Below are 27,919 nucleotides of genomic sequence, written 5' to 3' on the forward strand. Positions count from 1 at the left end.
TGCAGGACACCGAAGAAGCCCAGTGAGGGTTTCGGTGACGGATCTACAGCTACCAGAGCTTGGCTGCAAAAGGCCATCTGCAATAAGAAGCTGCCGACTTCCAGCTCATCTCTGCTGTCCTTTGCTCAGTTTTTCCCCCCTTTAATATAGATACACTTTCTGTGCACTTACTTACATTTCAGTTTTTCAAAAAGAGAAGTCTGTGGCTTGCTAAAAAAGGGTGTTGTTTTTTTTTTTTAGTAAACTGACCTCTTTCCTCCAGGTGATCTGAAACCAGCATTACTAATTTGCAGAGAAATTAATTTTCAGAGGCCGGCTGGCAGCTTTATGTCAGGGTTTGGTACGGACTGGCAGCTGGTAATTTGTGAAGCTCGGCGCCCAGCCAAAGCAATTAGCTTCAGTTTCCCCCCACCTCTCCTCCTCCCACCGCCACCTCTTTACTCTCCTGCGTGCCTGCCTTAATCAAAGCAGCTCAACCTCTTGGGGCCAAGCGGCTCTTCCCTCCTACACCCCTCGGACAAGTTCTCCTCGTATCCTGGTGTAGCTGGCTTGGAGCTCAGCCCTTCGGCTGTCCCTGTGCCGAGCCGCTTTCCCTTTTAACATCGGTGAGATTTTATTTATGGTCTCTTCAGGGTCGTGGTCTTAATTCTCCTTAGAAGGTGCTATTAAATGCCAGAAACCGCCCGAGAGTGCCTTGGAAAACATTCATTTGGTGTCACTGGACTCATTCTCTTGGTTTATGGGAATTTCTGATCCAGATTTGAGGTTTTATCATTTCACAATTTTTCTCTCATTTTAATAAGCTTTTGGCTTCTGTCACATCTGTGGGAAGAAGTTTGACCAAGCACACCTAGAGTGATTTTTCATGCTTTCCTCTGTTCAAACCCCATTCCTTCTCCATAACTGCTTCTCATTTTATCGTGTGGGAGATGCCAGCTCCTGATTTTTCTCCTTCTCTTTACCAGTAGTGATGAGTTGGCTCCCAAGGCAGCATCCAGGTGATCCCCGAGTGTTGTGGTCCCCAGCTCTGCGTTCCCAGGAGCTGACCACGCGGGTTGCGCAGCAGCCAGAAGAGAAGCAGAGCTTTGCAGTGCACATGACACAGTCTTGAGCAGGCTCTCGGGTCCACATCACAGCATCACGCTCCTGCAAGCCTTTTTCATAGCACAGGCACCTGATGTTTGGTAGGATAAGAGCCCGTGAGGTAGCCCCTTGCAGAGGATTTCTTAGAAAGACCGGCGCCTGGGCCAGCAGCGGCCAGGAAGCGCGGTGCCGCAGCACGTTTGTGGCCAACGTTTTGCAAGTGAGATTGGGTTATTTTCTTACCAGGAGGATGAGGAAAGGGGGAAGAGAAGAGGGTTTGGACCCCTGCATCCCCCTGGGGGATGGTCTCGGAAGATCTCAGAGCGTCCCTCAGGTTGTGGCTTTCCTTCCTCCCTGTTAGCCTCACCGTGGTGTTTTCCTGTCTTCCTCGGGCTGTGTGAGCACTCGGAGGGCGCATGTGCTGGTTTCCAATGAACACAGGGAACTTCTAAAACCTGTCTCCCGCTGGTTGTACCTCTGGTTTTCCTTGTGCCTTCCTAAACAGCCTGCATCTCTATACGGGGTGTCCATCCTGGTTTTATGTAGGTGCTGTGAACTCCTGTTGACCTTAGAAAGTCACTGGGCTTCAAGCACTTGTACTCCGTGTTTGTACATGTGGGTTACGGGCGTGTGATGGAGATGGTTGGGCGCCCTTCCCAAATTCTGCTCCCCCCAGGACAATTACCTTAACCCTTGTTTTGAAATAAGCCTCCGCTGGGAAGCTGAGGAGGTTTTCCTGTTTGCCTGGTGGTCCTCTGGAACGAAAGCCCACCGGTTATTGAGAGAGACTTCGGATCCTACTGAGAGGCCAAGTAATTGTAGGGGATTTACCCCAGATTGTGGGGTTGCATGTGATGCTTTCTCTGCCGCAGCCCTGCTGCTGTATGGAGAGGTGTTCAGGTCACCCTGCAAAGGGCTGGGGTTGAAGTCCTGGTTTCAAAAGGACTTTTTTTGCCTTCTTCCTCACGCCTCTAGCCCTCATTAACGCAAATACTCTCTGGTTAGGGTTGTGGCTACTTTAACAAACACTTCAGCAGCTGATTAAAGCAAGCCTTGGAAGCCGGGGAAGTTGTCCTGCCCGCATGACTTTGGTTTTCCCAATTTCTTAGAAGGGCTGCATCCAGGGACCTCAGCGAGGCTCCCTGAACGCGCTGGCATCACGGCGTAGGAATTTGGGAACGCCACAGCCTATATGGGAAAACCAGCTGCTGCGGTTCCTACAGCGAGGGAGTACGGGCCCGTGGCTCGGCCCTCCCTAATTAAACGGCCTGCCAGCAGGGGAGGAAGATGCCCTTGGGTTTCTTGGGTTTCAGGCTGCTGCAAAAACAAGGTGAGGTGAGCCTCCTGCGACACGCCGCAAACGGCCCCCTCGCTGCAGGGCTGAAGTCACCAGAGGCCCTGTGTCCTCCTGCCGCAGCAGCCCTGCATCGAAGCCAGGGCCCCAAGTGCAGGCATTGATGCTGTTCTTCCTTCGAGGTGGTAGGGTTTTATTGACATTTTGGTCATCTTAGTTGTATAAAAAGATGACGTTTAGCACTCGCTTTTATTTCAGAAGCGACACAGCGCATCTCCGTCCGGGCACGAGCTAACCACGGTTACCTCCAGCGCCGATAAGGGAGTGAAACCGTGGGAGCTGTGAGCTCGCGTCCCTCCAGCGTCCCTCCTGCTTGCGTTCCCTGCTTTGGGAGCCCTTTCTCTGCTCTTTGCTATTGTGCTGCGCCGTCTCTTTGCCTGCTCCGCTGTGCCGTGACGTGGTCAGTGCCGTTTCCTTCCGGCTGCTCGCAAGCCTGCGGCAGAGATAAGGCTGCGCTTACAGGGCCTTTGGAAAAAGAAGCTGAAGATCTGCTTCGTGTACAGCTCAGCAGCTCTCCGTGTCGTCCGAGGGATTTACGGGCTCTGTAGCACGCCGGGAATCGAGATGGAGAGCCCTTCACTCGCAGAGTGACAGCCCTGCAAAGCTGGAGCCGTGTGCAGGGCAGCAAGGTGACGCGCTCGAGGTGTCCTGCAGCTGAGCGGGTCAGGCTGGGCTGTGTGGTTTGGCTTCGAGTGTACCTCAAAGAGCGGAGTTATTAACAAACACAAAAGCTGCGTGCGTGAACCGGGCGAAAAGAGGGAGTTTCTTTTTGGTAACCTTCGTGACTCTGTCGTCTGGGTGCTAGGCTGGTACTTTTAATGTGAAGCGCTCTGGAACCGGTGTCTTACTTCCTGAAACGGTTTCCCTCTGCTTCCTGAACCAGTCCTGCGCTTCGTGGGAGCGAAAATTTGCATGTGGTGATTAGGAGCAGTAATACCCGTGGAGATACAAAGGTGTCTGCCTTGCTCCGAGCTAGAGAAAACCTTTCTAGTGAGCGAGGACCAGCCTTTGCTGTGGCTGCTGCTCTTTCAAGTAGCAATCAGTTCTTAATTATAACTTTTTTTTTCCCTTCTCTTTCTCTCCTCAGAGATAAAAGGCTGCCCACGCGGGAAAACCACCTCAGGAAAGGATTTCCCTTGGTTTGTCTCCCTTTGAGAAGAGGAGGACCCGGGAGCGCTGATGGTTCAGAAATCCTAAAAGCGGCCCTTGGTTCGGTTCCTGCCTTTCTGCCCCGCTGGCCCGCGGTGCCGCTCCTCAGCCTCTGACATTTGGGGAACGTTTTTCTTCGTATGTGGAGCTGAGAGCTGGGAATGCGTTATTATGGCAGCAGTGGTACAGCAGAATGAGCTCGTGTTTGAATTCGCCAGCAACGTCATGGAGGACGAGCAGCAGGTACGGGGCCGCGTGAGAGATCCCCTTCGTTCGAGGGGAAACACGAGGAGGAAAAAAAAAAAAGCCACGTAAAACACCAGCAAGCCAACGCTGAGCTCATTCTTGTTGCGGCAGATCTCTGTGCAGTTTCCAAAGCTTCCTGTAACTTGCACGAGCCCAGCAGAAATGGGTTGAAATGTTGCAATTGCTGCAGTATCGCAGAGGCCTCCTCTGAAAATGTTTTTCTCCTGTCACTGACGTGTGCCAGTAGAATCCAGTTGTGATGTGAAATTCCTAAAATTCTGATATTTGGCTGTCGCTTTCGCTTTTTCAGTGTGCTAGGCTAAAATCTGGAAAAAGTAAGTGTGATACCACAGGAGCCGTAGATGTCACCTCTCCCCTTTATACAGATGGGTTCCTAAATCGCATTGCTATTCAGAACTAAGCTTCCAACTAATTGAAATTGGTTTCTTTCATGCTAAAGGGAAAATAAATATTTCCATCTCGTGAGACTCTCAGGTAGGTTTAGATGATCTGAACCACATCCTGCGAGTCCTGAGGCTTCAGCGAAGGATTCCTGCTGTAAAAGTCAGGCAGCTCTTCTGTTAAGTGGTGGCTAATGGTAGGGTTTTGCATTTTTTTTAACAAGAAATGAGATTTCTCAGTGGTATGGAGAGACGTTTCATAGCCTTACAGAGAGCATAGGACGTCTCAGTCTTACGGAGAGCCAGCTGAGAAGTGCTGTTGCAAACTGGCCCTCTTTTTGTGAATGTGAAAAGGATTTGTTCTCCTCTGCTTCAAAAATACTGTTGGCTTCAGAACCCTGTCCCTGGGTTTGCTCCGTGCCCTGATGTTTGGCTGGTTTGGTGTCCCGTTGGTGCTGTCAGCGTCACAGGATCGTTTCAATGAACTGAGCGTTGTCTCTCTGAAGTGCTAACTCAGTTTTGGGTGGAACTGGTAATGTAACTTCCTTCCCTGTATTTTTCCAGAGCTTGGGGATTTAGATATGGGAATTGCACAAACATAGTAGAAAACGAGCTGGATTTATTACCTCTGCTTTTTGTTTGTTGCTGGTTTTTCTTTACAAGAGAGAGGAGAGGGGAAAATCGAGAAGTGGAGGTCTTCTTCACTCTGATTTCTGGAAAGAGCAGTGCAAGCACACGTGGCTTCGTTCATTTTAGCTGTGCATTGTGTATCTTTCAATTTCTTCAGATGTTCACCTGAAAAACTTTAAAAAAACACCCCAAAAGACACCCAAAGGCCACAACAGAACATCTCTCACTGCAAACACTCGGATGCGAGCTGTGTTTAATCAGCAGGTTGCCTTAGGTCAGCTCGCAAAGATTCGGCTGTGTGAGGGCAGGTATTAAACATCGGGGCTGGAAAAGGAGCCTGCAGCAGGGAAGGAGCTGGGGAGCTGGAGCAAGGTTTAACTCAGGGAAAGATACGTAAAAGGACGTGAACACAAAAAGATTTGACCTGCTTCTTGCACCTGGGAGCTGTCAGCGCAGGAATTGCTGAAGGTTTCAGCTCCGGACAGATAGATCACATTTAGGGATGGATGCATACCCCAATGTGGGTACTTAGGAATTAAAGCTCTGGAAGTGCTCTGTGTTGATCAAAAGCATTTTTTTGAGCTTCATCGGGATGCTAAATGTGCCATCGTCATACTTACATGCCCATTAACTCATCTTTGGGTTGCTGGAGTTGAAAGAACCGTGGTGCTTTCCTCCTCGGCGAAGCTGTTCCTGCAGCCCTGTTGTGCCGAGAGCTGTCAGGACACGGAACAGCTGTGGGGAGAGCTTCGGGGTCTAGATGGCAGCTACACGCAGTGCTTCGGGGAAGTCATAAATTCGTGGCCATCTATTTATTTTTGTAAAGCCTTGGTTAAACAGCCATAAATTAGGAACAAACCATTTGCAAATGTAAGCAGTCAGCCGCCGGCAGATGCCAGTGGGAGGGACTTGGTCGCATGGCCCCACGTGAACAGGAAAGGCTCTCTTGTATCAGCTCCATCCCTTTCAATTTAGAAAATATTTTATTTTATTTTTCTTGGAGGCCTAATTCATAGCATCGTGCTTATATGGTGGTGGGAAAGAAGTGGGGTGAAAATGTCTTCATAATTTTGAGGAGGGAACAAGTGACTTGTCCTAATGCTCCCGATAAGCTGACTGGCTGCTGCTACGTGTCAGAGATCATGTTTAAACAGAGGTTTTGTGGATTTTTGTTTTGTTTTAAGAGAGACCACACATGTAAAACTGCGCAGGAGCTCCTCCAGGATTTGGCTGCGCCTGGAACTGCTTCGCTCCCCTTCTGCAGCTTCTTCCCTCAGTGCCTTTTCATTTAGCCCTTTGTTATCTGACAGCTACCGTGATACTTGATCAGGATGGTCTTGATTTAAAAAGCTGAATTCAAGCAACCACAGAGGCTGGATCCACGCTAGTAAGCTGTAAACGATGCTAGGGATGCACCACATCACCTCATCCCTTAATTTTTTAGCCTTGTCCCCAGCACGACTGCTCTGTGCCATCCAGCACTCTTCCAAGTAGATCTGAAATCTGCTCCTTAGGTTGGGATGAGACTTCTGCACCATCTTCTCCTGCCTTGGTTTACTCTTCCACATCATCCAATGTTCTGGAATATAAATCCGTGCTGAGGTTGCCTCCCCGAGAAGGCAAGCAGCATCTATCTGCTTCCAAACCCCCGCTGCCAAGCTCGGTAATGTCTCAGAGCCTGGCTGTGGGAACGCCCAGACAGTCAAGAGGCTGCTTCAGGGAGAGAAAACCAAAGGCCATTTTCTAGTCACCGAGATCACTTCGCCTGCTTTCGATTACCGGGGGGATTTTTGTTGCTTTGTTTCCAAGTAAATGGCCAACTACATCTCAAGGCTGAATTCTGTTACTTTTTTTACAAAGCCAGTTTCTTCACCGATGTTTCTTTTTTCTTTTTCTCCCAATGTAGCTTTTCCCCGTTGCGTGTTTTTCTTAGCACTGATCACTCCCTTTTATAAAATGTCATCCAAACCAGTTAGCTGCTCGTCACTGTGTTCCTGGGACAACACATTTTCTGGAAGAGATCTGGATTGTCCCTTGGATGGATCTGAATTGTCATATAAGAAGACGCTACTTCCAGAGCAGAAGAAATCCCCTTCTTTTCCATTTGCACAACCAGTTTGGTATTTTGCGAAAATTTTTGAGAGGAAGAAAAAGAAATCGCTCAAGAATGTCAAACACTGAAGATAAAGAAGAATTTGAGAGCGTGAAGGAAGATTGGTGCCATTAGCGTTCCCCCGAGGAGGGTAGGGTTCAGTTTTTCCCATCATGGAGAAGTAGCTTTTGAAACTAAATAAGCTGTTTTGTTAATGAAGTCATAGAGTCACAGAATGATTGGGTTGGAAGGGACCTTAGAGATCATCTCAATTCCACCCCCCTGCCATGGGCAGGGACACCTCCCACCAGCCCAGGTTGCCCAAAGCCCCATCCAGCCTGGCCTTGAGCACCTCCAGGGATGGGGCAGCCACAGCTTCTCTGGGCAGCCTGTGCCAGGGCCTCACCACCCTCTGAGGGAAGAATTTCCTCCTAACATCTAACCCAAATCTCCCCTCTTGTAGTTTAAAACCATCTCCTCTTGTCCTGCCATTATCTGCTTGAGCAAAGAGTTGCTCTCCATCTTTCTTCTAAGCCCCTTTTAAGTACTGAAAAGTGAAAAGGTGCAATGAAACCATAACCAGTTGCAAATCTTGTACAAAATTGTAGTTTTTGCAGAAACGTATTTCACATTAGATTTATTTGCAGTTGCATTTGTACTTTTCTTCCTGAATGTGTTTTTTATATCTGTTCCAGCCTTTTCACAACACTGGCAAGACAGAAAAGCCATACTTTGTACAGCATTAATAAATGAATTGGAAGCAGGTGTAATAATGGTATAAAAAAAAAAAAGGCCAGAGGGAGTGATATTTACTCTGACTCCAGTTTAAAGCTGTTATTAATTTAGAGAAAATCCCGTTTAATGTGTCTTAGCGTGAACCAATGCTCTTCTGCATGACTCTCCAAGTGGATTCACTCTTCATCTTTCATCTTCTGGCCGAGCGGCGTGTCAGCAGGCTCCTCCAGTTGTCCAGCTCCAAATTCACACAGCCCCCGGGTATCCCCCTGGTGTAGACAGGCACAGTTTACCCTTACAGAATAGATCACATTTGGTCGTTAGTTTTCACAACAGACTGACTGGTAGGGTGGGATATAAATAGGGCTTTGAGAACCTCAGATAAAAATGTCTAAGGCTCTGTTGGGTTTATCTGTGTTTCCCTCAGTATTTGGCAAAAGGGGTTTTATGAATAAAGAGTAACTTGGGGGTATTTTTGTCTCTCAGAAACAAAGTTAGTGACATGAGCTGCAGTTGTTAGAGAAGGGCAGCGCTGAGCCAGAGTCGTTTTTCATCCAGAAGGATGAAGCTCACTTCTAAGATGTTGCAGATAGATGCCTACAGGATGGATGTCTACTGCAGGAATAGCCACCCCAACACCTCTGCCTCTTTAGAGTCAGTGGAGAGAACTGGGAGTTTTTAGGGGATGATCCTACTGTAGCACAGGAGCCTACAACTGGACAAGGAAAGGTGCTCTAAAAATACCTATTTCTCCCAGTTAACTCTGAAGGAAACCTGGGGTTATTAGCTTAAGCCTAGTAACCATCCCTGGAGGTCTTTAAAAGCCGTTTAGATGTAGAGCTCAGTGATATGGTTTAGTGGAGGACTTGTTAGTGTTAGGTCAGAGGTTGGGCTTGGTGATCTTGAGGTCTCTTCCAACCTAGATGATGCTGTGGCTCTGAGTGCCTGAACCACAGCTGTTTGAAGTTAGGTGAGGTGAACTTCACCCCTAGTGTCTATGAGCTCAAGTAGGATGAGAATACTAAATACTAAATACTTCATATTTGTGTTTCTCCAACCCAAAATCCATCATTTTACCTGTTCGGTAGGCCAATGAACAGATGCTCGCAAAACGCCCTCTTTTTCTTGCCTGCAGGTGACAGGAGCCTCAGTGTAGTACGTAAACTCTGCTTAATTTTTTTAATGTGGTTATGTAGATGTGTGTACAGTATATGTGGTTTCCACCACAAAACGTATAAACTGTGGTATATTTCTGAAATTGGGGTGCTCAAGCTATTTTTGTAGCATGAATTTTATCTCAGTGGTGAGGCTGTGATGGGCTATTGTCCTCCCAGTTCATGGAGCTGTTGAAAACAAAACCTTTCTAACGCATGCAGTATTTTATTTTTCTTCTCTCTTCGTAGTGCTTTATCTTTTTTTACCCAGTTTGCTTTCACATAACCAAATCTACGAGTCTGGTCTGCCTTTAACTGCTCTGCCTTTTGCTGGTTTTATTGCTCTCCCCCCACGTTACTCTCTTTGAAGCTTATGTTCCGTGGAGTTTGGCAGGTTAGCTGTGGATTTTTGTTTTCCTTTGGGTTTTGTTGATTTTGTGGTGTGTTTTATTTATTTGTTTAGTTTAGTTTAGCAGAGTGTTTATGATAGAAACCCATAGAAATATTAGTTCTGTGTCTGAATTCTTCCTTTTTTTTTTTTCCTGACCCTGCCTCCCGTTGCCGTTGTCTCCATGGAGCCAGTAGCTCTGGGAGCATTTCCCACCGCTGGTGGCCTGAGTAGTGGTGAGATTGTGAGATGGGAGCGATGCCTAAGTGAACTCACAACCAAACATTGTTGTTTTTTTCTTGTGTAGTTAACTAAAATCTGCTTAATCTGTGCCTGCTTTGTTCTGTGGAGAGTGAGACCAAACGCATACACACCGGTTTTCTCACAGCAGCACATTGAACAACTTTATTATTTTTTTTTAGGCTTGCCACATTCATAAAGCAATTTGTGTTTGTAGTGAGAGAGCTTTCGAGTTGCACCAGGCTTTCTTTGAGCCCGCTGTGCTATCAGCAGCTCTGCCTTTCTTCCTGCAAATGACATTTTGAAAGAGGCGCTTTGGAAAATACTGTTTCTGCAGTAGATGGTATTTTCTGAAAACCTCTTCCTGTTGAATGGTTGTCTTGTCAGAGAACGTGCATCTTACTGTTGCTGGCCAGCTTGACTTCTGTTTTTCCAGCTGCCCCTTTTCTTCTGTATCTTACGGAAAATAATTGTTGAGAGAAGGAGAACGACTGAAAGCGGTCTTGGGAAGGAAAGAGGGGGAGCGAGTGAAGGAGGCCCTAAGAATTAGAGAGGGAAAGTAATATGGGACATGCATCAAGCACTTCCCTGTTGCTCTGGGACTAAATGTCCCCTGATTGTGATCGCCAGTGAGTGCCTCGTGGGAGACCTGATGCCTGTGAGACCTTCCTGTGGGCCTTGCAGCCTCCCCACCCCTCCGCCCCCAGCTTGGCAGGAAGATCGAGCAGTGCTCGCCGCGAGTTGCTTGCCTGCTGTCGTTGCCAGCACAGTTTGGCATTTACTGCGCCGCTCCTCTCCTCCGTCACGTCAGCTTCTAAGCTGGAAAATGCAGCTGTGGGAGTCTCGTATTAACCTGCTGGAATAAAGTCAGGATTTAGACACTACAGACTCTGGCCCATGGCAGGACACTGCTGCTGTTTTATTTGGTGTGCTAAAAATCATCCAATTCTTCTTCAAACCACCTAACATCGAGGTGATGTAGAAATATTCAGGTCTGCTGAAATACTCATCAGCAAGTGCTTAGGTCGGGCACGGTCTAAGTACCATTACTCTAATTTTCCTTTCATTATTTTTTTCCCCTGCAGCTCGGGGATCCATCCATTTTCCCAGCTGTCATCGTGGAACACGTCCCCAGCGCTGAGCTCCTGCACAACTACTCTGGCTTAACTTGCGTGGACGAGCCCAGTGACATGATCACCGAGAGCTCTCTGGACGTCGCAGAGGAGCAAATCATAGAAGACGACGATATCACCCTCACAGGTTTGCAGTAAAAACGCTTCTCTGCCGTGCTCTTTCGTCAGGATGACTGTGTCAGTGACAAAAAGCAGTAAGAAACAAAGTTATAATAGTGTTGAATGCTGTTAATTGTGTACAAGACAGAGAAAATGGCATTAACACCATTACCAGGTGGCTTGCAATCCCAGCTGTACAGCTGGTACGGTGAAGAGTTTCATTTATCAATAGAGATTAAGACAGAGTTCTGCTCAGAGTGCCAGAAAGAGTTTTTGTTGCTCTTAATGGGATATTTGTGCTGATATTTTTGCAGTTGTTTAATGCTAAGTAAACATACGTAACAAAAAGCAATAATAAAGCAATGATGTACAGGATCTATAGAGGCATTGCTTTTCACTTCCTGAGGGTATACAAGCAGCCAGCAATAAAATGTACATTTAAGCATGATCTTGGAGGGCTTTTCCAACCTTTACGATTCGAAGTGCACTCAGCACAGTATTTGCTTTGGATTTCTGATGACGATTAATGTCTAAAATACAAATGTTCTGCATGAATTCTCTTAGGAAGGGTAGCCCCAAAGAGAAAACGATTCTCATGGAAAGCTCGAAGATAAGTCAAATTTAAAAATCAAACACAACAACAGAGAGACCTCACAGCAAACAAAAATTTACTGAAATTACACGTTTGAAGCATTTTTGTGAAGTCTGAGAGGTTGGGTAGATGCTTACAGCGCTGAGATCTGTCTCAGTGTCATCTTTCAGCAGCGAGGTTCCCCACCTGACCTGTCTCCAGGGCTGGAGACAGCTTGCTGCTTGCAGTCATGCTTTTGACATTACTTCCCAAGGCATGCTCGGATACAATCTTTTACCACCAAGAGCAAAACAAAAACTCACCAAAACTTGACATGAGGTACAGTTCACAGAGCAGGCTGACATGAGCCGTTCCCAGTAAATCTGATAATATCCCCCCCCCTTTTTTTTAAGCCGTGAATTATCTGTGAACAGACTGTGACTGTGCAAATGAGTTAGCTGATTATTCGAGAAGGTTTTTACATGCTTAAACGTTATTTCACGTGGAGACCTCTTGCCAACCATTCACATTAATTATTCACACTCGATCTGGCATTTCCTCCGTGTGTTACTGCAGCGCCACTTCACGCGGCTGTGCGAACGTTTCATGGGTGCTGGATGTCGTGGTTTTTGTGAGTCCCTATCCACTACAATGCCTCGTGTGTGAATTCACATTTGCATAAGTAATTGCAAAACGCCACTTTTCTGACTCCTCTCGTTAACATACTTTGCTGCTCACATAAATGATCACATGAGGAGGGTTTGCAGATTGCTGCCAGAGACTGCAAAGCTGTAATCCTTGTAACTGGTGGTGTCCAAGGGATACTTTGGAGGCGGACAAGCGCTGTATTGTTAACATCATCCCACTGTGGTTCAAGCAGTCTGGTTTTCTTTAAAGGCCGAGTCCTTAGAAGACCAGAGCTGTGACTTCGGAGAGATTATTGTAGTGACCGGCTGAAAGCTCCCAAGGGAAGGTGGCTCAGCGCTGGGTTTCGATCAGGGAGCCATCCTGCCAGCCTCAGGCACGGTTACGGGGCCAGGACTCCCCATGGGAGTGGGGAGAGGGCGTAGAGAAGGACCAAGGAGCCCTCCATCACCTCCCTGCACCACCTTCGGGCTGCGGGTGCACAGACCAAACTCTAAGTCCACGTGCAAACACATTTTGCAGTGGCTTGCTTGTGGGATGGGGCTAATCATAACTAAAATTTCCCACCTCCTCTGTTTTCTCGCTTGCTTTTTTCCTCTCTTTGAAGCTCCCGTCTTGATGTTAATGGTATGTTTGCTCCCAGCAGTGAAATGCATTGTTTTGCTCTTTGAAGTCTGTACAAATCTTTTCAGTCACTTTCACATTATGCCATCGAGAGAGAATCAGACCTTGTAAAGACTGCGCTAATTCCAGTTTAAAATATTCACAAGGCTGAAGTTCCCAGCAAAATGAAACCGAAAATGCCATCATTTATGACTAAACATTACTCAGAAATGCTTAATATTCATGATTCTTTTTTGAAGCTACAAGTTTTTCAATACTGTGTCTGTCATAACTTAAGCTTCTCTTTTCCCCTAAACTACCAGAAATTAGAGGTAGGTCTGCTTTTAGTGCTGGATCTGCAGAAATGCAGACTCTGGTAGGCTTTTCTGTCTATAGGCTATAGCGTAAGCCATTCAAAACCACAGCTATTACACACCCATGATGACTTATCTGTAGCATAAATTATGACCTGCAGAACACGACAGCTGTAAGAACAGCATGTTTTACTTGAAACCCTGCAGGAAGGTGGCCAACAACCAGCTTATCTTAGAAGAAACTTAGAAGTTTTATCACTGACGAGAATATTGATTTTTTTTATCTCCCTGAAAAACACGGGGGATAAAGTTTCCTGTATCGTAAATTTCAGGCCACCTCGTCAGATGGTATGATTTGCTACACTTTATTTACCTTATTAATGTAACTAATTAGGGTTTTAGATGCATAGGAAGGAGGAACTAATTGGATTATGCAACTTCCTGAAGTTTTTTTTTTCCTATCTCATATATTTAATATGAAAAAAAATCATATAAAAAATAAAAATTTAATATATAAAAAAAAAATAGTTAATCAAACTCTCTGCCATTTTTTGGTTCACCTGTGCTGGCTTTGTTAGGATGGGATCGGTGAGGGGTCCTTGCTGACAAAGTTTGGATATGTGAGGGGCAGAAAATTTGCACCGTGCCCTAGTCTGAGTCCCGAGCACAGAAATAGGGGTTCTCTTGGAAGAGGAATGGAGCTCAACAACCAACTCCGAAGCTCTTGTATGGTCTTTCCAAGGTAGGTAGGATTTGGCTTGTCCATGGGGTGAACGTCTCGCACTGATGGCATAAGGCAAAGTGCTCGATAAGAGAACGAAGGGAAAGAGTTGCTAGGTGCTGTTACCCAGCACAACCCCAGTGTGCTCAGTAATCATTTATAATGCTGCAAAGAAATCCAAAGGACTATTTGGTTGGAAGCAGGATTTCACAGCCTTAATCCATGAGGATTTTTAGTTGACAACATGCCAGTTGTAAAATAAAAAAAAAAAAAGGCTACGGTCTCAGTTACTTTGCAGAGAAGTTATTCAGTGCTGCTGATACCATCTGGTTAAAAACGAGGAGTGTTTTTCCATATAGCTCCCCAATGAGATGATCTTGCTTGTAAATTTTAAAGCCTTGTTTATAGAAGAAAACAAAGTGTGATGGATAGGCCTCCTGAAATACATACGTTCTTAAAGCAGCGCTCGGTCTTCCAGCTCCGGTTAACAATCATGCAGAACTTACATTAAAAAGCAATCACTTAAATTTTACAGCCAGTCATTCTGAAAAAAAGAGGTCTCAGGCTGTGTGTGATGGATCTCTCCCTCCTTGGAGCAGGTTTAGATCCCTTCCAGCGTTACTCTGAGATTCTGTGGTCCCCTTTTTTTTGTCTCTAGTAAGATCAGCGCTGCCTTTAAATACAGCTGTGAGTAGCACAGCCCTTATCTTGCCCAGACAAGGGCTCGCTTTGCTCTTAGGAGATGATGGCCAGGAGAAGTACGAGTGAGTTGGGATCACTGGAAGTGGTGGGATGGGATCACCGAGCCTTTTGGACAAGGCAGGGGCCACCACGTTAGGATCCTGCTCGTGTAGAGAGGTGTTAAAGCTTTCAGGCAGGGCAGCAGACAGCAGGAATTCAGGCTGAGGGAGGGAACTTCCAGCTGGGTATCTCCTTTCTTTCCCCAGCAGGTGAGAAGAGCAGAAAGCCGTGTTTGGGCAGGCCTCGTGCTGGCTGTGGGCTCTGATTCATCGCAAACGCGCGTTTGCAGTAATTGGGTTGTAATTGGCAGACAGGTACACAGGCTTAAATTTGTGGCTTGCTCAGATAAACAAGGGCTTGAGTACCCTGGGAAAAAAAAAAAAAAAAAAAAAAAGTTACTTCTGGGTGTGGTTTTGTTTTCTTTAGCTTTTTTTCTTTCCTTTTGGAAGTTTCTACCTATTTAAGATAGCATTTGACACACGATGCTTCTCTGAAATGAAAAACCCACGCCGTTCTGCCAACCGTGACTTCACCCAAGTGGGACAAAGAAGCTATTTAACCCCATTTCTTCTTAAGTCTGTGACTGCATCGTAATTTCACGTGATTGGAATATGTATTGGCAACCTTAAGGGGGAAGACTACAATAACAGACAGCAGCCTGCCCTGCTAGCCGAGCTGGTTATCTCTGAGGACCGTCTGGAGTGATGCTGCTCGTAGGACAGAGAGCTTGTGCTTGACCTGCTCTGTGTGGCACTCCACAGCTTGTTTGGCTTAGCTCTCGAGTGCTTGTAATCCAAAATTATTTCCAGCCATTTTATGGGACTAAATTGCCTCACTGCGTGATCAAAAAAAGTGCAAAGCCCGGCTCGTGTTAAGTGAGAGGAGTTTGGATCGTGAACCAGGGGCAGAGACAGGAGGCACAACCACATCCCTGTTTTTTCAGCAGCGGAGGATGATTAATTTGGCCCAAACCGTCCTGTGAAGTCATCTTCTAAGAAGAGGCTGAACGGGTGTTAGTAAGGGGATTAACGCAGTTAAGAAACTTATTTTTGGCATTCTGTGTCTGTGGATAGACAGATACCTGTAGCTGTTGCTCCTTACGTTTACTGTGAGCATCAAATTATATTAAGCTTGCTGCTAATACAATAATTAAAAGTTCCTTTCAGCACTTTCAGCTGTGGCTGGGCTACGTCTCGCAGTGGCGCCGTGAAGCAGGGAAGCTCTGCCTGGCTTCCCTCATTGCTCAGAGTAAAGGATGGGCTCTGCTCGGCCGCCTCGGCACGTGAAAGCAGGCATGAAGGTTTGCTCCTTGGCCCCGGGGCCTGAACAAGCAGCCTCTCCTCCCTCCTGCCCTTCCACCATGCCGGGACCGGGGCGCAGCGACGTGTGGCCATCGCCCTGCGTGGGCCGAGCTGGCTGGCGGCAGGGTGACTGCAGCTGGGACAGGGCGCGGGGCATGAAGGCGCCGAGGGAAGCAATTAGCTCTTCGCTGTCGGCTGTAAAAAGCTGGCTGGTCCTGTCCCGGCCAGAGTCCGCTCAAACTCAGCTCTGGTGAGGCCGCGCCTCGAGTACTGTGTTCAGTTTTGGGCCCCTCACTACAAGAAGGACATCGAGGGCCTGGAGCGTGTCCAGAGCAGGACTATGAAGCTGGTGAAGGGCCTGGAGCACAAGGCCTGTGAGGAGCGGCTGAGGGAGCTGGGGGGTTTGGTCTGGGAAGAGGAGGCTCAGGGGAGACCTCATTGCTCTCTGCAGCTGCCTGAAAGGAAGGGGTGGGGAGCTGGGGGTCGACCAGTGACAGGACCAGAGGGAATGGCCTCAAGTTGTGCCAGGGGAGGTTCAGGTTGAAAATGAGGAGACATTTCTGCTCAGAAAGAGCAGTCAGGCACTGGGACGGGTTGCCCAGGGAGGTGGTGGAGTCACCGTCCCTGGGGGTGTTCAAGGAGAGGTTGGACGTGGTGCTTGGGGACATGGTTTAGTGGTGACACTGGTGGTAGGGGGATGGTTGGACCAGATGGTCTTGGAGGTCTCTTCCAACCTGTATGATTCTGTGATTCTGACAGCGTGAGGCTGCTGGAAGCTGGCAGGGCCAAAGAAAACTCCAGAACAGAACCAGAAGCGGTTACAGCAGCACCGACAGGCCAAGCGTGAGCCTGCCTACAACCTGGAATGGGCTTCACTTGCGTCCAGTGCCCTCCCCAGCTGCCGGGCAGTGCCCGGGGCAGCTGTCAGGCTCTGGCAGCCAGCCTGGGCCCGAGATGCTCTGCGGCTTTGCTCCTGACCCCGCAGGCTGCATGACAGAAGTGCCACCGGTTCTCTGCCCTGCCTCACTTTGTGCACTTCATTCTGTGCTCGTTGCCTCCCCTTCTCTCATTTCACAACGGGAACCTCCCCAGCTCCACGTTTCTCAGAAGGCACCAGCTAGCAGCGCAGGGCCTGGACTTGCTTGAATTTCTGTGCGAGGCACTGGGTGGAGCAGGTGCCGTAGAGCTGGCAGGGAAGCCAGGCACAGTGACTGCAGGGCAGAGGTGCCCAACACCCACATCACCTTCACTGTGCATGGGTGTGAGCTTCTGATGCTCGCAGCGTGGTAGTACCAAGGTCGAGAAAAAAATCTGGGAGGTGAGGAGGCTTCTGTAAATCACAGCAGGGTGGAGGAGGTAGGGCTGATGCGTCTGAGTGTCTGCATTTATCTTCATCCTTTTCTGGTGATACAGTTGCTGAAGTTGTGAGCATTTGGAGTGAAATTGTCTTTCTTGTTCTTTTTTTTTATTATTATGGGATTGATTATTGTTGGTGGGCTGGGTGCTTTGTTTTTACTGTGATTAAAAAATAGTATAGCAGTTCTACTTCCTGTAATAAACCTCTTAGTTTTATGCGAAGAAGAAATGTTCTTTCTGAGGTCAGTGTGTTTTATGGTACGTTTTTGTTTGCTCTGTCAGTTAGTCAGTCTCATTCTTTCTTTCTTTCTTTTCTTTTTTTTTTTTTTTTTTGTGCATGTGTGACTACCCCACCCAAAATTCCTCAAAGTTAAACACAAGAGAGGGTTTGAAGCTGACTCATTGCAGGGCTAAGAAAGTAACTAAGGTTCATTTGATCCTAGGGAGGGGAATATTAGCACAGCCCTTTGTAGCACTTTGATAAATGCAAGCGAAATACCTAACATAGGCCAAAATTCATGGCACAGGATAAGGAAGGCTGGCCTGTGCGTTTCCACCAACAAAATGATTTATAAAAGAACGCGTTAAACTGTTCTTAAGGTTTATGCTACTTGATAGTGGAATTAACGTTTACCTCTTTTTTGCCATGCTACAATTATTTTGAAAAAAGAATAATCCTCTGACCACCGTAAGAAGAAAGAGCAGGTTTTCTAAGGATACTGTTGAGAATATCGTTTGCAGTAGTAGCATTTTTCAGGTCTTACAGGCATCGTGTTCTGCTGCATGTACTTGATCAGCAAGTGGAAGGGTTAGAAAGACAGGGCAGAAATGAAAGGTTGTTTTTCTAATACATATAATTGTAAAAGTATAATGCAGTAAAGGAATGAAGTGATTGCATTGCACATTTTCTCCCTAGAAAACCCGTTGCTGCTCATCTAGTAGAAGAGTAGTTGCTGCTTTCTTGCTACAAATGATAAATAAATATCACTCTGAACCTTTAAGTCCAGTTTGTAGCTTGGTTACAATTAATATTATGTTCTCTTGCTTTCAGTTGAAGCATCTTGTCATAATGGGGATGAAACGATTGAAACAATTGAGGCTGCCGAAGCACTGCTCAATATGGACTCCCCTGGTCCGATGCTGGATGAAAAAAGGATAAGTAAGTTTTGTATGAAAGCAAAGCAGTCTCTGTTTGCCTTGTTTGCCTGTTTGAAACAAGGAGGGAGTCAGTATTTTGTGGTTGCATGGAACGGGTAGGAATATTTTGCTTCCAGACTTTACACATGTAGTTTAGATAAGAGAAATCCCGTGTTGTAGGCACTGAAGCCTACAGCTTCAAAGCCACTGCTTTGAGAACATGTTGAGCCCACAGCTGAACATTGATGGGTGAGGAAGAATCAAAGATCAGAGGGAAGGTGTGAACAAAGTGAAGTTGTTTAGACTGCTCTGTTTGGTTTGGCTGATAGAGGATGAATCTGTTTATGTTTGCCCAGAGAAGCTGTGGCTGCCCCATCCCTGGAGGTGCTCAAGGCCAGGCTGGATGGGGCCTTGGGCAACCTGGGCTGGTGGGAGGTGTCCCTGCCCATGGCAGGGGGGTTGGACTAGACGATATTTGAGGTCCCTTCCAACCCAAACCATTCTGTGATTCCTTGTTGGTAAGATAGAAGAATATATACTTACATGTTTAGATTGCGTTACCTATGAATAAATATGTGTGAGCACGTTGTAATAGTGCTTTTTAGGGGAGCAGGTTATGTCATTAAACTGTTCTGTTTTAATACAGATTATGGGTGATTATGATTATGGGTGGATATACATGGAGGCAATAAGTGTCATAGTTTTATTTCATTCTATGTTTAAAAGTCCTTGTGGCTGTGTGAAAATCTTCCTGTTTTCCCTTTCCCTTAAGCAACTATGTTTGGTGCAACGGAAGATGAAGATATGGTAGCTCCTATTACACACGTGTCAGTCACACTTGATGGGATCCCCGAGGTGGTGGAAGTTCAAGCCCCAGACCCTTACGCTGAGTCGCCAGAGACTCCCGAATATGAACAACCAAAGAAGAAAAAAGGTAAGATGCTGCTGCAGAGCAGTGGTGTGGAGTAGAGAGCAGTCAGTGGCATGCTTATCTCCTCTCGTGAGTCTTTCGAACCATGCTGGATGTCACGTCAGAATAACTCGGTGTCCCCAGCTGGAAATACAGAGAAAGGATTTTCTTACTGGGACTCCAAGCACAAATACTGATGCTTAGATACTGATGATGTTGGAGAGGTAGCAATGATTGCTTGTCTGACAGGAAACGTGGATCTCTGCTCGCTCCTATTTACAGGTTCTTTTTCAGAGGAAAATTGCATTACAAGCTATTGCCACGAGTGCTGAAGTATTTTAATTAGCTCTTGTTTTGCTTCTACTGAAAATGCTCAGTCTGTGCAGAATATGGGATCAGATTGAGGGCTTTTTTTAACCTCTCTTCCATATAAACTGTGCTTTTTTTGTTTTTTCTTCTTTCTAAATAGCTGCACGCTATAGTAAGTGCCAGTCCCGTTTGCAGTAGGGGGTAGTTATCTGTGAAAGACATCATACAGGCCTCTGGAAATGCTGCGGGAGCTTCCTGAGCCCCGTGTGTGTCACAAGGCCTGCTAGGGACGGGTGTGGGTCAGGAGCTCTCCGATTCCCGTCAGAAAGCTGAACTGAAACTGCTGTGGAAGGGAGCTTTACCAGCAGCTGCTTGAGAGGGCTGCTGGGGAAACTACCATGAGATAACCAACTGTAAGAAGACTTTAACTGTTTGTTTTTTCTTTTCTTCTTCTTAATGTTGGCTGCTGTGTGGGTCAAAACAAAGAGCCTCTGTCTGCCAGACTTTTAACCTCTTTGGCTTGACACTTTCATACCCTCTTTCTTGTTGTGCTTCTGCTTACTCCCACTCCTTCCTCCTTGCTAGCTGTAGGTTAAAAAGTCGGTTGCTCCACATTGAGTGTGTTTGTTTTTTTTTTAATCATTATATCTGGTAGAAGAAATGCTAGAAAAGATGCTACAACTTGAAGTTTCATTAACTGCCAGTTTTCAGTGAAACTGGGACTCCTGTAGATCAATGTTCTGATCTGAATGATGCTCAAGTGTTATATCAAAATGTGCAGGGATTTATAAAGCATTGTCCAACAGCAATTGCTGCAAAATGTTACTTAATTTGCAGTGCATTTCTAATGACATGCAGGTTTTATTAGTTTTGTTCTTCAGACGTGCAGTATGTTTCCCTTCCTTTGCTCAATTTTGTGGCAGAGCAGAGGATTGTGGACATTTTGTCATCTGCATGCCAGCCACGATCTTCTTACGGACTTAAAGCATATCTAACCCAACAGCTGAAGTTGTAGGGCTGCACTGCGCAGAGCACTGCTAGCTAACTGAGGTGGAATGGCACTGCCAAGTAGAGCTTCTCCAAGAACATCTTCTCCAGAAGTGACAGGGTGTTTTTACCTGTTTTCCTTGTGAGCCATTCTGCTGCAGCATGTGTGCTGTATCCACCCATCAGCTCCACTCCAGCCCCGTGCTCAGCAGGATGGTTGTGCTCGTGAATGTCTGAGCACCGAGCTGCTGAGCTACGGAGCAAAAGGGCTGGAAGAACAAAGGGATGTCAGAGGAAGAGACTTGGATATTTGCTATATGAATTCCTTTAGTTCCACTTTTGCTAGTGCAAAGAAGTGTATCAATCTTTTTTCCTGTTTGATAAAAAATATTCTCTCGGGATAAACATCTCATTTTCTAAATATCACATCCATTTGGAACAGGAACGTCAAACCTGAAGTGTTTTTACAACCATGAAAATGGGAAAGTGGAAATAAAAATCATACATTCCATTATCTGTACAAAACGATGGCAGCCCCTCTTAGCCTCCTGCACATTCTGCACCCTTCCTCTTTGTGAAATTCTCTCTTAAAAAGGAACGTAGTAATGTACTCTGACATGGAACAAATTCATGCTCTGTTGAACCAAAGGAGGAAGTGTGCTAACGCTTAATATACTTTCAGTAAATATCTTCTTTTAAACAAAGGAAACATATCTTGTGTGTCTCTGCTAGCTGTGTTTTTGATAGTATCAGTGTATGAAGATTATAGTTCGCAGCATCGTCTAAAAACATCATCTTCAGTTATCTCTAGTCCACTTCTAGAGCACTAAAATCAATACCCTTCTGTAAACAAGTTTCGCGTACGTCACTGATTTCTAATTTTGGATAAGTTTGTGGTAGTGGACTGTCCAGACGGGATGTCTTCAAGTAGTCTAGGTTGAGGTAAGAGGACCCAGAATTGCTGCAGCAGCAGAATTTGTATTTAGTAGCCTAGCTTATCTGTAATCAAAAGTGCATCAAAAGTGCATTATATGTGAGCAGCACTTGTGTTTCCTGAAGCTGACCAGCAGTAATTAAGTCATGACTTAATTGAGACTTCAGCCACTTCGTTTGCTTTAAAACCCTTTCTCATTCAGACCCAGGTAACTAATTACATCAAAGGAACACTCCCTACTCCTTGACTGCTTGTATTTACATGTGGGCAGGAGGGGGAACCAGATGAGCCCTGAACAGTCTTCCCATAATGTGTAAGGGGAGAAAAGCACTTACCCAAAGTTACCCTAAGGGATTTCCAGTGCTGACCTACAGAAGACTGACTTCTGGATGAACCCATAAAAGACTATAGGAGTGGCCTACAGAAAAATGACTCTTATTGAGCAACCTGGGCTGGTGGGAGGTGTCCCTGCCCATGGCAGGGGGTTGGAACCAGATGCTTTTTAAGGTCCCTTCCAACCGAAACCATTCTGTGATTCTATGACTTCGTCTAGACATTTTAGGGAAGGAAAAGAAGAAAAAAAAAGACATTATTTGCAACCAGTGATGGTCAGTGATATAAAGATTCTAAAAATGTACTCCAGTAGTTCTTAATTGTTTTGTATGACCACGTACGACAAAACCAGTATTGTAGGATTTCTTCCCTCTGTCGTCATTCAAATCAAGGAAGGCGTTAATGGCCAGGGTGGTTAATGGCCAAAGCTGAACTTTGTGTCCCATGCTCAGTCATGAATCTTGTCTGAATTGAAGCAAGAAAATGAGAGGGCTCCATGCATTCATAGTCTTCCCTCACGGTAGCTGTCAACCAGCTATCCCTCCTCCCATTCCTGTTTGGGGAAAAAAACAAAAGGGAGGGAGAAAGAAAGGAAAAAGTGCAAAGGTAGACTTAACAAGACTGCGAATGACAAAAGGTGAGAGTGCTCAAACCAGTCTATTTTATGGCTTCTTAATAGATACCCGGAAATCTAAAACAAAGCAGACAGCCCGGGTTGGCCTTGAGCATTTTAGCTGAGAGTTAGTGAAGCTCCCTAACCCTAATTCTGTGATCCTGTGCTTATTCTGCAGTTTTGTCTCTCGTATTAAGGAAGCCCCTAAAAACAAAACTGAAAGTGGAATGTCACTGTGATGGGGATGGCACAGACCTATTTGTTCTACCTCTGTTGAACGTAAACTCCTTTGGAAATGCAATAAGTGGAGAAAAAGAAAAATACTTTTCTTTAGTATTTTTTTATTTTTTTCTCTATTGAATGAGATCTAATGAAGGAAGAGGTTCAGGGTTTGATCTTGAAAAATACTTCAGTATGACCTAATTTTTTTATTCCACTTATGTTTACATAGTTGATTTCTCAACATTTTCAAATTCTTGTCATCGCTTGTAACTAACTTCTTCCAGTCATCACACTAGACAGAGCAACCGTGTTTCTGGCTTTAAAAAGCAGAGTTTTTCAGAGCCACTTACTGGTTCTGCTGAACTTTAAAAAAAAAAACAACCAACTTTCTTTCCTTTACCTGTAGCCAGCACTGAGAAAGGAATAAGAAAGATCAGGACTGAGAAGTGTTTTCTTCACACGACAGTGCAGTTGTCTTCTATCAGTGGGGACTTCCAGCCAATTAAATAATCAGACAGTGTTGTTTTATCCCTAAATTCCATTTTGGCAATGGCTGAACAAGATAGTTCTCTGTATTAACTTGAGCCTTTTCTATTGAAACTCTTCTGACCACAGTTTATAGCTTATTTTGCTCATCTCTTCTGCATTAAATGCTGTTAAGAGTACCTAAAAACCCACGGAAGTTTCCAAGGCACACGGACTTTGGAAAAGTGAGCATAATTTTTACTATAAGCACAGTAAAATTATAGGGGAATCAATCGTATTGCAGAAATTGAAAAAAACTCAGAACAAAACTGAATTCTTAAATGATTAAAAATTGAATCTTCTCTGAACAGAGAAAACAAGTATCTTTTTTTTTTTTTTTTTTTTTAAGATCTTTCCTTGTTCTTTTTTATTTATTTTCTTTTATTATTTTTTTTCTAATCTGAAGTTGATTCACTGGTGGTTTATTTCAGGGAAGAAGCCAAAACCCACTCGTCCTGAGTCCCCTACCACAACTCCAAACATATCTGTGAAAAAGAAAAACAAAGACGGAAAGGGTAAGTTCAAGGAGTTGTCACCAACATTTTTTAAATGACTATTGTTTCTGACTGACATGTGAAAAGGAACAGTTCACTAGTTTTCCTGTGATGTAAAAACAGGTCTTGTGTTCAAAGACATTTAATTGTAAATTAAGTAATAAATAAATTAATTGTAAATTAAGTAATAAATAAATGAATAAATAAATGGTGGAAGAAACTTTTTTGTGAGATAACCCAGTTCCTAGGGAGCACGATATATTTCTCATCTCAGTTGCAAGGGTTCTTGGAAAATCCTCAACCCCCCACAGAGGCTGCTGCGTTTCAAGCGAAGTCATGGGGAACTCTTTGCATTGTATTAGGGTTTCTTGGGAGGTGGTTACGTTGACAGATGATCTTTGAAAACATTTTCCATCTGTGTGTGTCTAATTCTTCATGAGGAGATAATCAAGGCTGCCAGCTGGCAGTAGGAAGCACCAAGGCCTCAATTTTGAGGGAAGTTAGAAAGCTGCTAGAAGACTTGGGCAGACAGCTTGCGTTTTTGACATTTCTTCAATTCCTCCATATTTGCTTTTGCAGAGAGATTTTCTACAATAAGAGAAAAAATGTTTGCAAGTAATAAAATTTTAAAAATCAAAAACTTGCTTTATTATTATTACTGTTGTTATTATTCCAGACCTGATTGTTACATGAAATAAAAGAATCAGAGGAACCTCAAGGTAGTGCTGTCACGAAATAATGGAAAATATCAAAGCAGCCATCCACCAAGTTAAGCGGCAGAAGAGTCTTAAGGGTTTTGTTGCTTATAGCAAGGGTGCACCATAACGTTTGTCCATTGTTACAAAATTGTTAATTCAGAAGGAATTAAAAAGGAGTCTGTTGCCTGAAACCACGAAAAAAAGCTTCCACAAAAGCGTAATTGTTCAGCATTTTGAGGAACACAGAATCGAAGCAAAAGGGATGGTAGTGGCCATGGTATAGAAATAGCTAGAAAGTTGTGTGCCTCTCAGTATCCACAATGTCCCCTGGAGGAGAACGTGTATGTTAAAATACCAACTTCTCCATTGAATAACTTGATGCAATGCACAGAGCAAATTGTGAGTTTTCTACATCTTTCTTCTTCAGCTGTGAGTCACAGGAGGTTAAAAACCCTGCCTGTGAGTAAAACAGCCAGCGTTGTTGCAGGCAGTCCCTCTTCACAGTGATTTTCAGTGGCTAAACAGTGGCAGATTTTCAGTCTGCCTTCATGCAGCAAAGCATTTTCAGTCTAGACTACAACAAAAGCACCCTGGATTAGCCAGGAAGTGGCTGGGAATGCTCTCGGTCCTGACTGACGTTGTGTCCTGCCTGAGCAGCCTTAACCTTTGCCTTTGGGCTGTCCGAAGGCAAACAGGCTGACATCTCTGACATTTTCAGCTAAGCTGGAAGACATTTGTTGCAAAGCCATCCAGATTGGTTTTTATCTTCCCTCCAGAGATGTTCACTTTTAAAGTTTTCACCTTCAGCAGGAACTGTCAGGGCTGGTGACATGGCTGAATATTTGCAAGTCCCCTATAATGGGAGCTGGCTGGGTTAACTGACCAACCCAGAACGTTGATGTGGGCAATAATTTAACGATGGAGATTATAAAACAGTAGATTGGGAGTCTGAAGAATTTGTAGGGCACCTGTAGTTTACACAAAGTTCAGACTTGTGGCCATGCAGGTTGAGAAGCCAGCACAATGAAGCTGAGGCTAACAGCAGGGGTCCTGTCATGTTATCATTCACTGCACATCATTTTTTTGGTGAAACTGCAGAAATCTGCACATACTGACTGTCCTTTCTGTGTTTTTGCATAGGAGATAATTTCACACGAGGTTTTCTACTTTTTCAGATGAACAACGTCTCACTAAAAAGCTTTTGTACAGCTTCAACTGTCCAAAGGGACGTCAAACACTGGTAGCCTTAGAAAAAAAAAAGACACAAATTTAGGCTCTTTGAAACAAACAAACAAACACCCAGCCTTTGTGAACTTTATTCTCCAAGGTTTGCTACTTTGGTTTATACCAATGATTGCCTCCATATAAATCTAGTTGTTAAAAGGAAGGCTTTTGTTCAGCTTTCTGTAGGCCAGTCACCTCACTTCAGCAAACTCTTTGAGCAGGGGTTTAACTTTCCAGCTTCAGAGGATGGACCTGTTCAGGTAGAGTAGTTAGTGACTGCTTTTATCCAGATGAGGCATGAGAGAAGCATCTGAATGGGAGGTGAATGCTGTGTAAAAAGGGTTGTGAGGCATTGGAATGGGCTGCCCAGGGAAGTGGTGGAGTCACCAACCCTGGAGGTCTTTAAAAGACATTTAGATGTAGAGCTTAGTGATGTGGTTTAGTGGGGACTGTTAGTGTTAGGTCAGAGGTTGGACTGGGTGAGCTTGGAGGTCTCTCCCAACCTGGATGATGCAGTGATTGGAATGGGATGTCTTAGCTTGACTGACAGCCAGCTCTCTAGGTTGCAGACAGGGTGTTTGGCCACCCAGATTAAAATAACTAACAAGAATTTCTTCCCATGCCCTCTGTCACTATTTCCTGGTGTTAATGATTTATTACAGCGCATTCATAAACATACCAGCTTCTTAACGTTTAGGATATTTAACTCATTAATAAAATATGGTCAACTAACATTTCTTTCTGTTTCCTGAAATCCTTTTATTTTAGGAAATACGATTTATCTCTGGGAGTTCTTACTAGCACTGCTCCAGGACAAAGCTACGTGTCCTAAATATATCAAATGGACTCAAAGAGAGAAGGGCATTTTCAAACTAGTTGATTCCAAGGCTGTTTCCAGGTTGTGGGGAAAACACAAAAACAAACCTGACATGAATTATGAAACAATGGGTAGAGCGCTCAGGTATGTGCATTTTTAATAATACCGTCTTTGTTGCCATAGTGTTTGCATGCATTGAATGTCATATCTCATTTGTGTAACAACAGTAACGAATTAGTGTGCTGTCAGCTTGGGAAATAAAGAAGTTATTCCAGCAAAATAAATAAGCAAAAAGTAACCCTTACTAACCGAAACCCCAAATCAGTCACCTGCAGTTTCAGCTTGGATGTGTTCAGTGCTGCTGACGAGCATGCATCTTCACAATCAGCTCCCAAACCAGACTGAAGGTTCTGAGTGTGGCAAGCCTTTTATGTAAAATTTTAATCTCCTTTCTCAAAAAAAAAAAAAAAAAAAAAAAAAAAAAAAAAGCTAAATTTGGGTATATTAGAGTTAATGAAGTGATTTCTCCCCAAGGCAAATGACCAGTTCCCAGTGGGAAATACAGTTTTATAATTCAGGCTTGCATGTGCTTCTGTGGACTTGTGTGTGCAGTTTTAAAACATCCTATCATTTGCAGATTGGATTTTTTTTTCTTCTTGTGCAGAAAAGGCTGCAAAATAAGCAGACACCCATGAGTGTGGGGGATGCAGGCTTCAGCCTTAACTGCTGAGAGAGAATTGTCTGGCTGAGCAGCTCTGCATTGCTCTTCAATTCCTTTCACCACTCACCTCAGTATGCCTAATTTTTAATTGTCATACTGATTTGCAAATATAACTGAAGTAGAAGTCTCCTGTCCTGTTCTCTTTGCTGTCTTGTAGTTAAAATGTCTGTATGTGCTCACCGGGGAGTAGGCACGAATTCAGGTAAATTAAAGGATTGGATGACTTGAGGAGAATTAGAAGTTTCATAGGACTTTAAAGCAGCATTCATTTATAGCAGCGCTGCCAAATCACAGAGCTCTTCTATTTCTCTTCAGTGTTATCTGATGTTGAAATTAAATGGAAAGAACAAATACCATTAAAAAGTGTCATTTGAGGAAAAAATGTGCTATTAATTTGGACACTCCTTTGTAATCAAGAAACTAGGCAGATAAAATATTAAACCTTAAGCCCTTTCTTCCTTGTTGCTGCTGGAGTAATTTACTGCTTTTTGTTGCTGTGTTTTTTATTTAGTTAGGGGTTTTGCAGAAACACTCTGACTTCTTGATGTATGTTTGCTTTCAACAGATATTATTACCAAAGAGGAATACTGGCCAAAGTAGAAGGTCAGCGCCTAGTGTATCAATTTAAAGAAATGCCAAAAGATCTCGTCTATATAGATGATGAGGATGCGAGCCCTAGCACTGAGTCATCAGATTCAACTTTGCTCTCAACTCCTGTGGCCAGTAGAAACCAGTCGAGCAGATCTAGAGCGTCTGCGAACGCTGGGACAAAGGGAGGATCCACCACAGTCCTAAAAACAGGAAATTCGAAGCCTGCGAAGCTTAAGGAGCCCGTAGAAGTGGTACAGCAGCAGACACCTGGCTTGACTTCAGAAGTTTTGAGGACAATGCAGTCTACGCAGCCAGTACATCCCACGCAGCTTTTTCGGACAGTTCACGTAATGCAGCCCTTGCAGTCCATCACGGAAGGACAAGCGGCTGTAAGCAGTAACGTCGCAGACGAAACGTTAAATCCCTCAGTCCAGAATATAAGGTAAGA

General features: G+C 44.8%; 1 protein-coding gene across 5 annotated transcripts in view; it reads left to right on the forward strand.

Moving 5' to 3' along the window:
- Positions 1-27,919, forward strand: part of ELF1 (E74 like ETS transcription factor 1) — a 74,055-nt gene that overhangs the window by 37,500 nt on the left and 8,636 nt on the right. For 4 of the 5 annotated variants that reach the window (XM_082780826.1, XM_082780827.1, XM_082780829.1 and 1 more), the window contains exons 2-8: positions 3,525-3,829; positions 10,558-10,732; positions 18,008-18,115; positions 18,866-19,027; positions 23,358-23,441; positions 26,111-26,303; positions 27,446-27,913. In XM_082780826.1, coding sequence (XP_082636952.1) covers positions 3,758-3,829; positions 10,558-10,732; positions 18,008-18,115; positions 18,866-19,027; positions 23,358-23,441; positions 26,111-26,303; positions 27,446-27,913 — 1,262 coding nt within the window. In that variant the 5' untranslated portion in view covers positions 3,525-3,757. Of the gene's footprint in view, positions 1-2,876; positions 3,067-3,524; positions 3,830-10,557; positions 10,733-18,007; positions 18,116-18,865; positions 19,028-23,357; positions 23,442-26,110; positions 26,304-27,445; positions 27,914-27,919 lie in introns of those variants that run through there. The other variant, XM_082780830.1, reaches the window with a different exon arrangement.

The sequence above is a fragment of the Aythya marila genome (assembly GCF_965140915.1).
Source record: "Aythya marila genome assembly, chromosome: 1".
NCBI classification, from domain to species: domain Eukaryota; kingdom Metazoa; phylum Chordata; class Aves; order Anseriformes; family Anatidae; genus Aythya; species Aythya marila.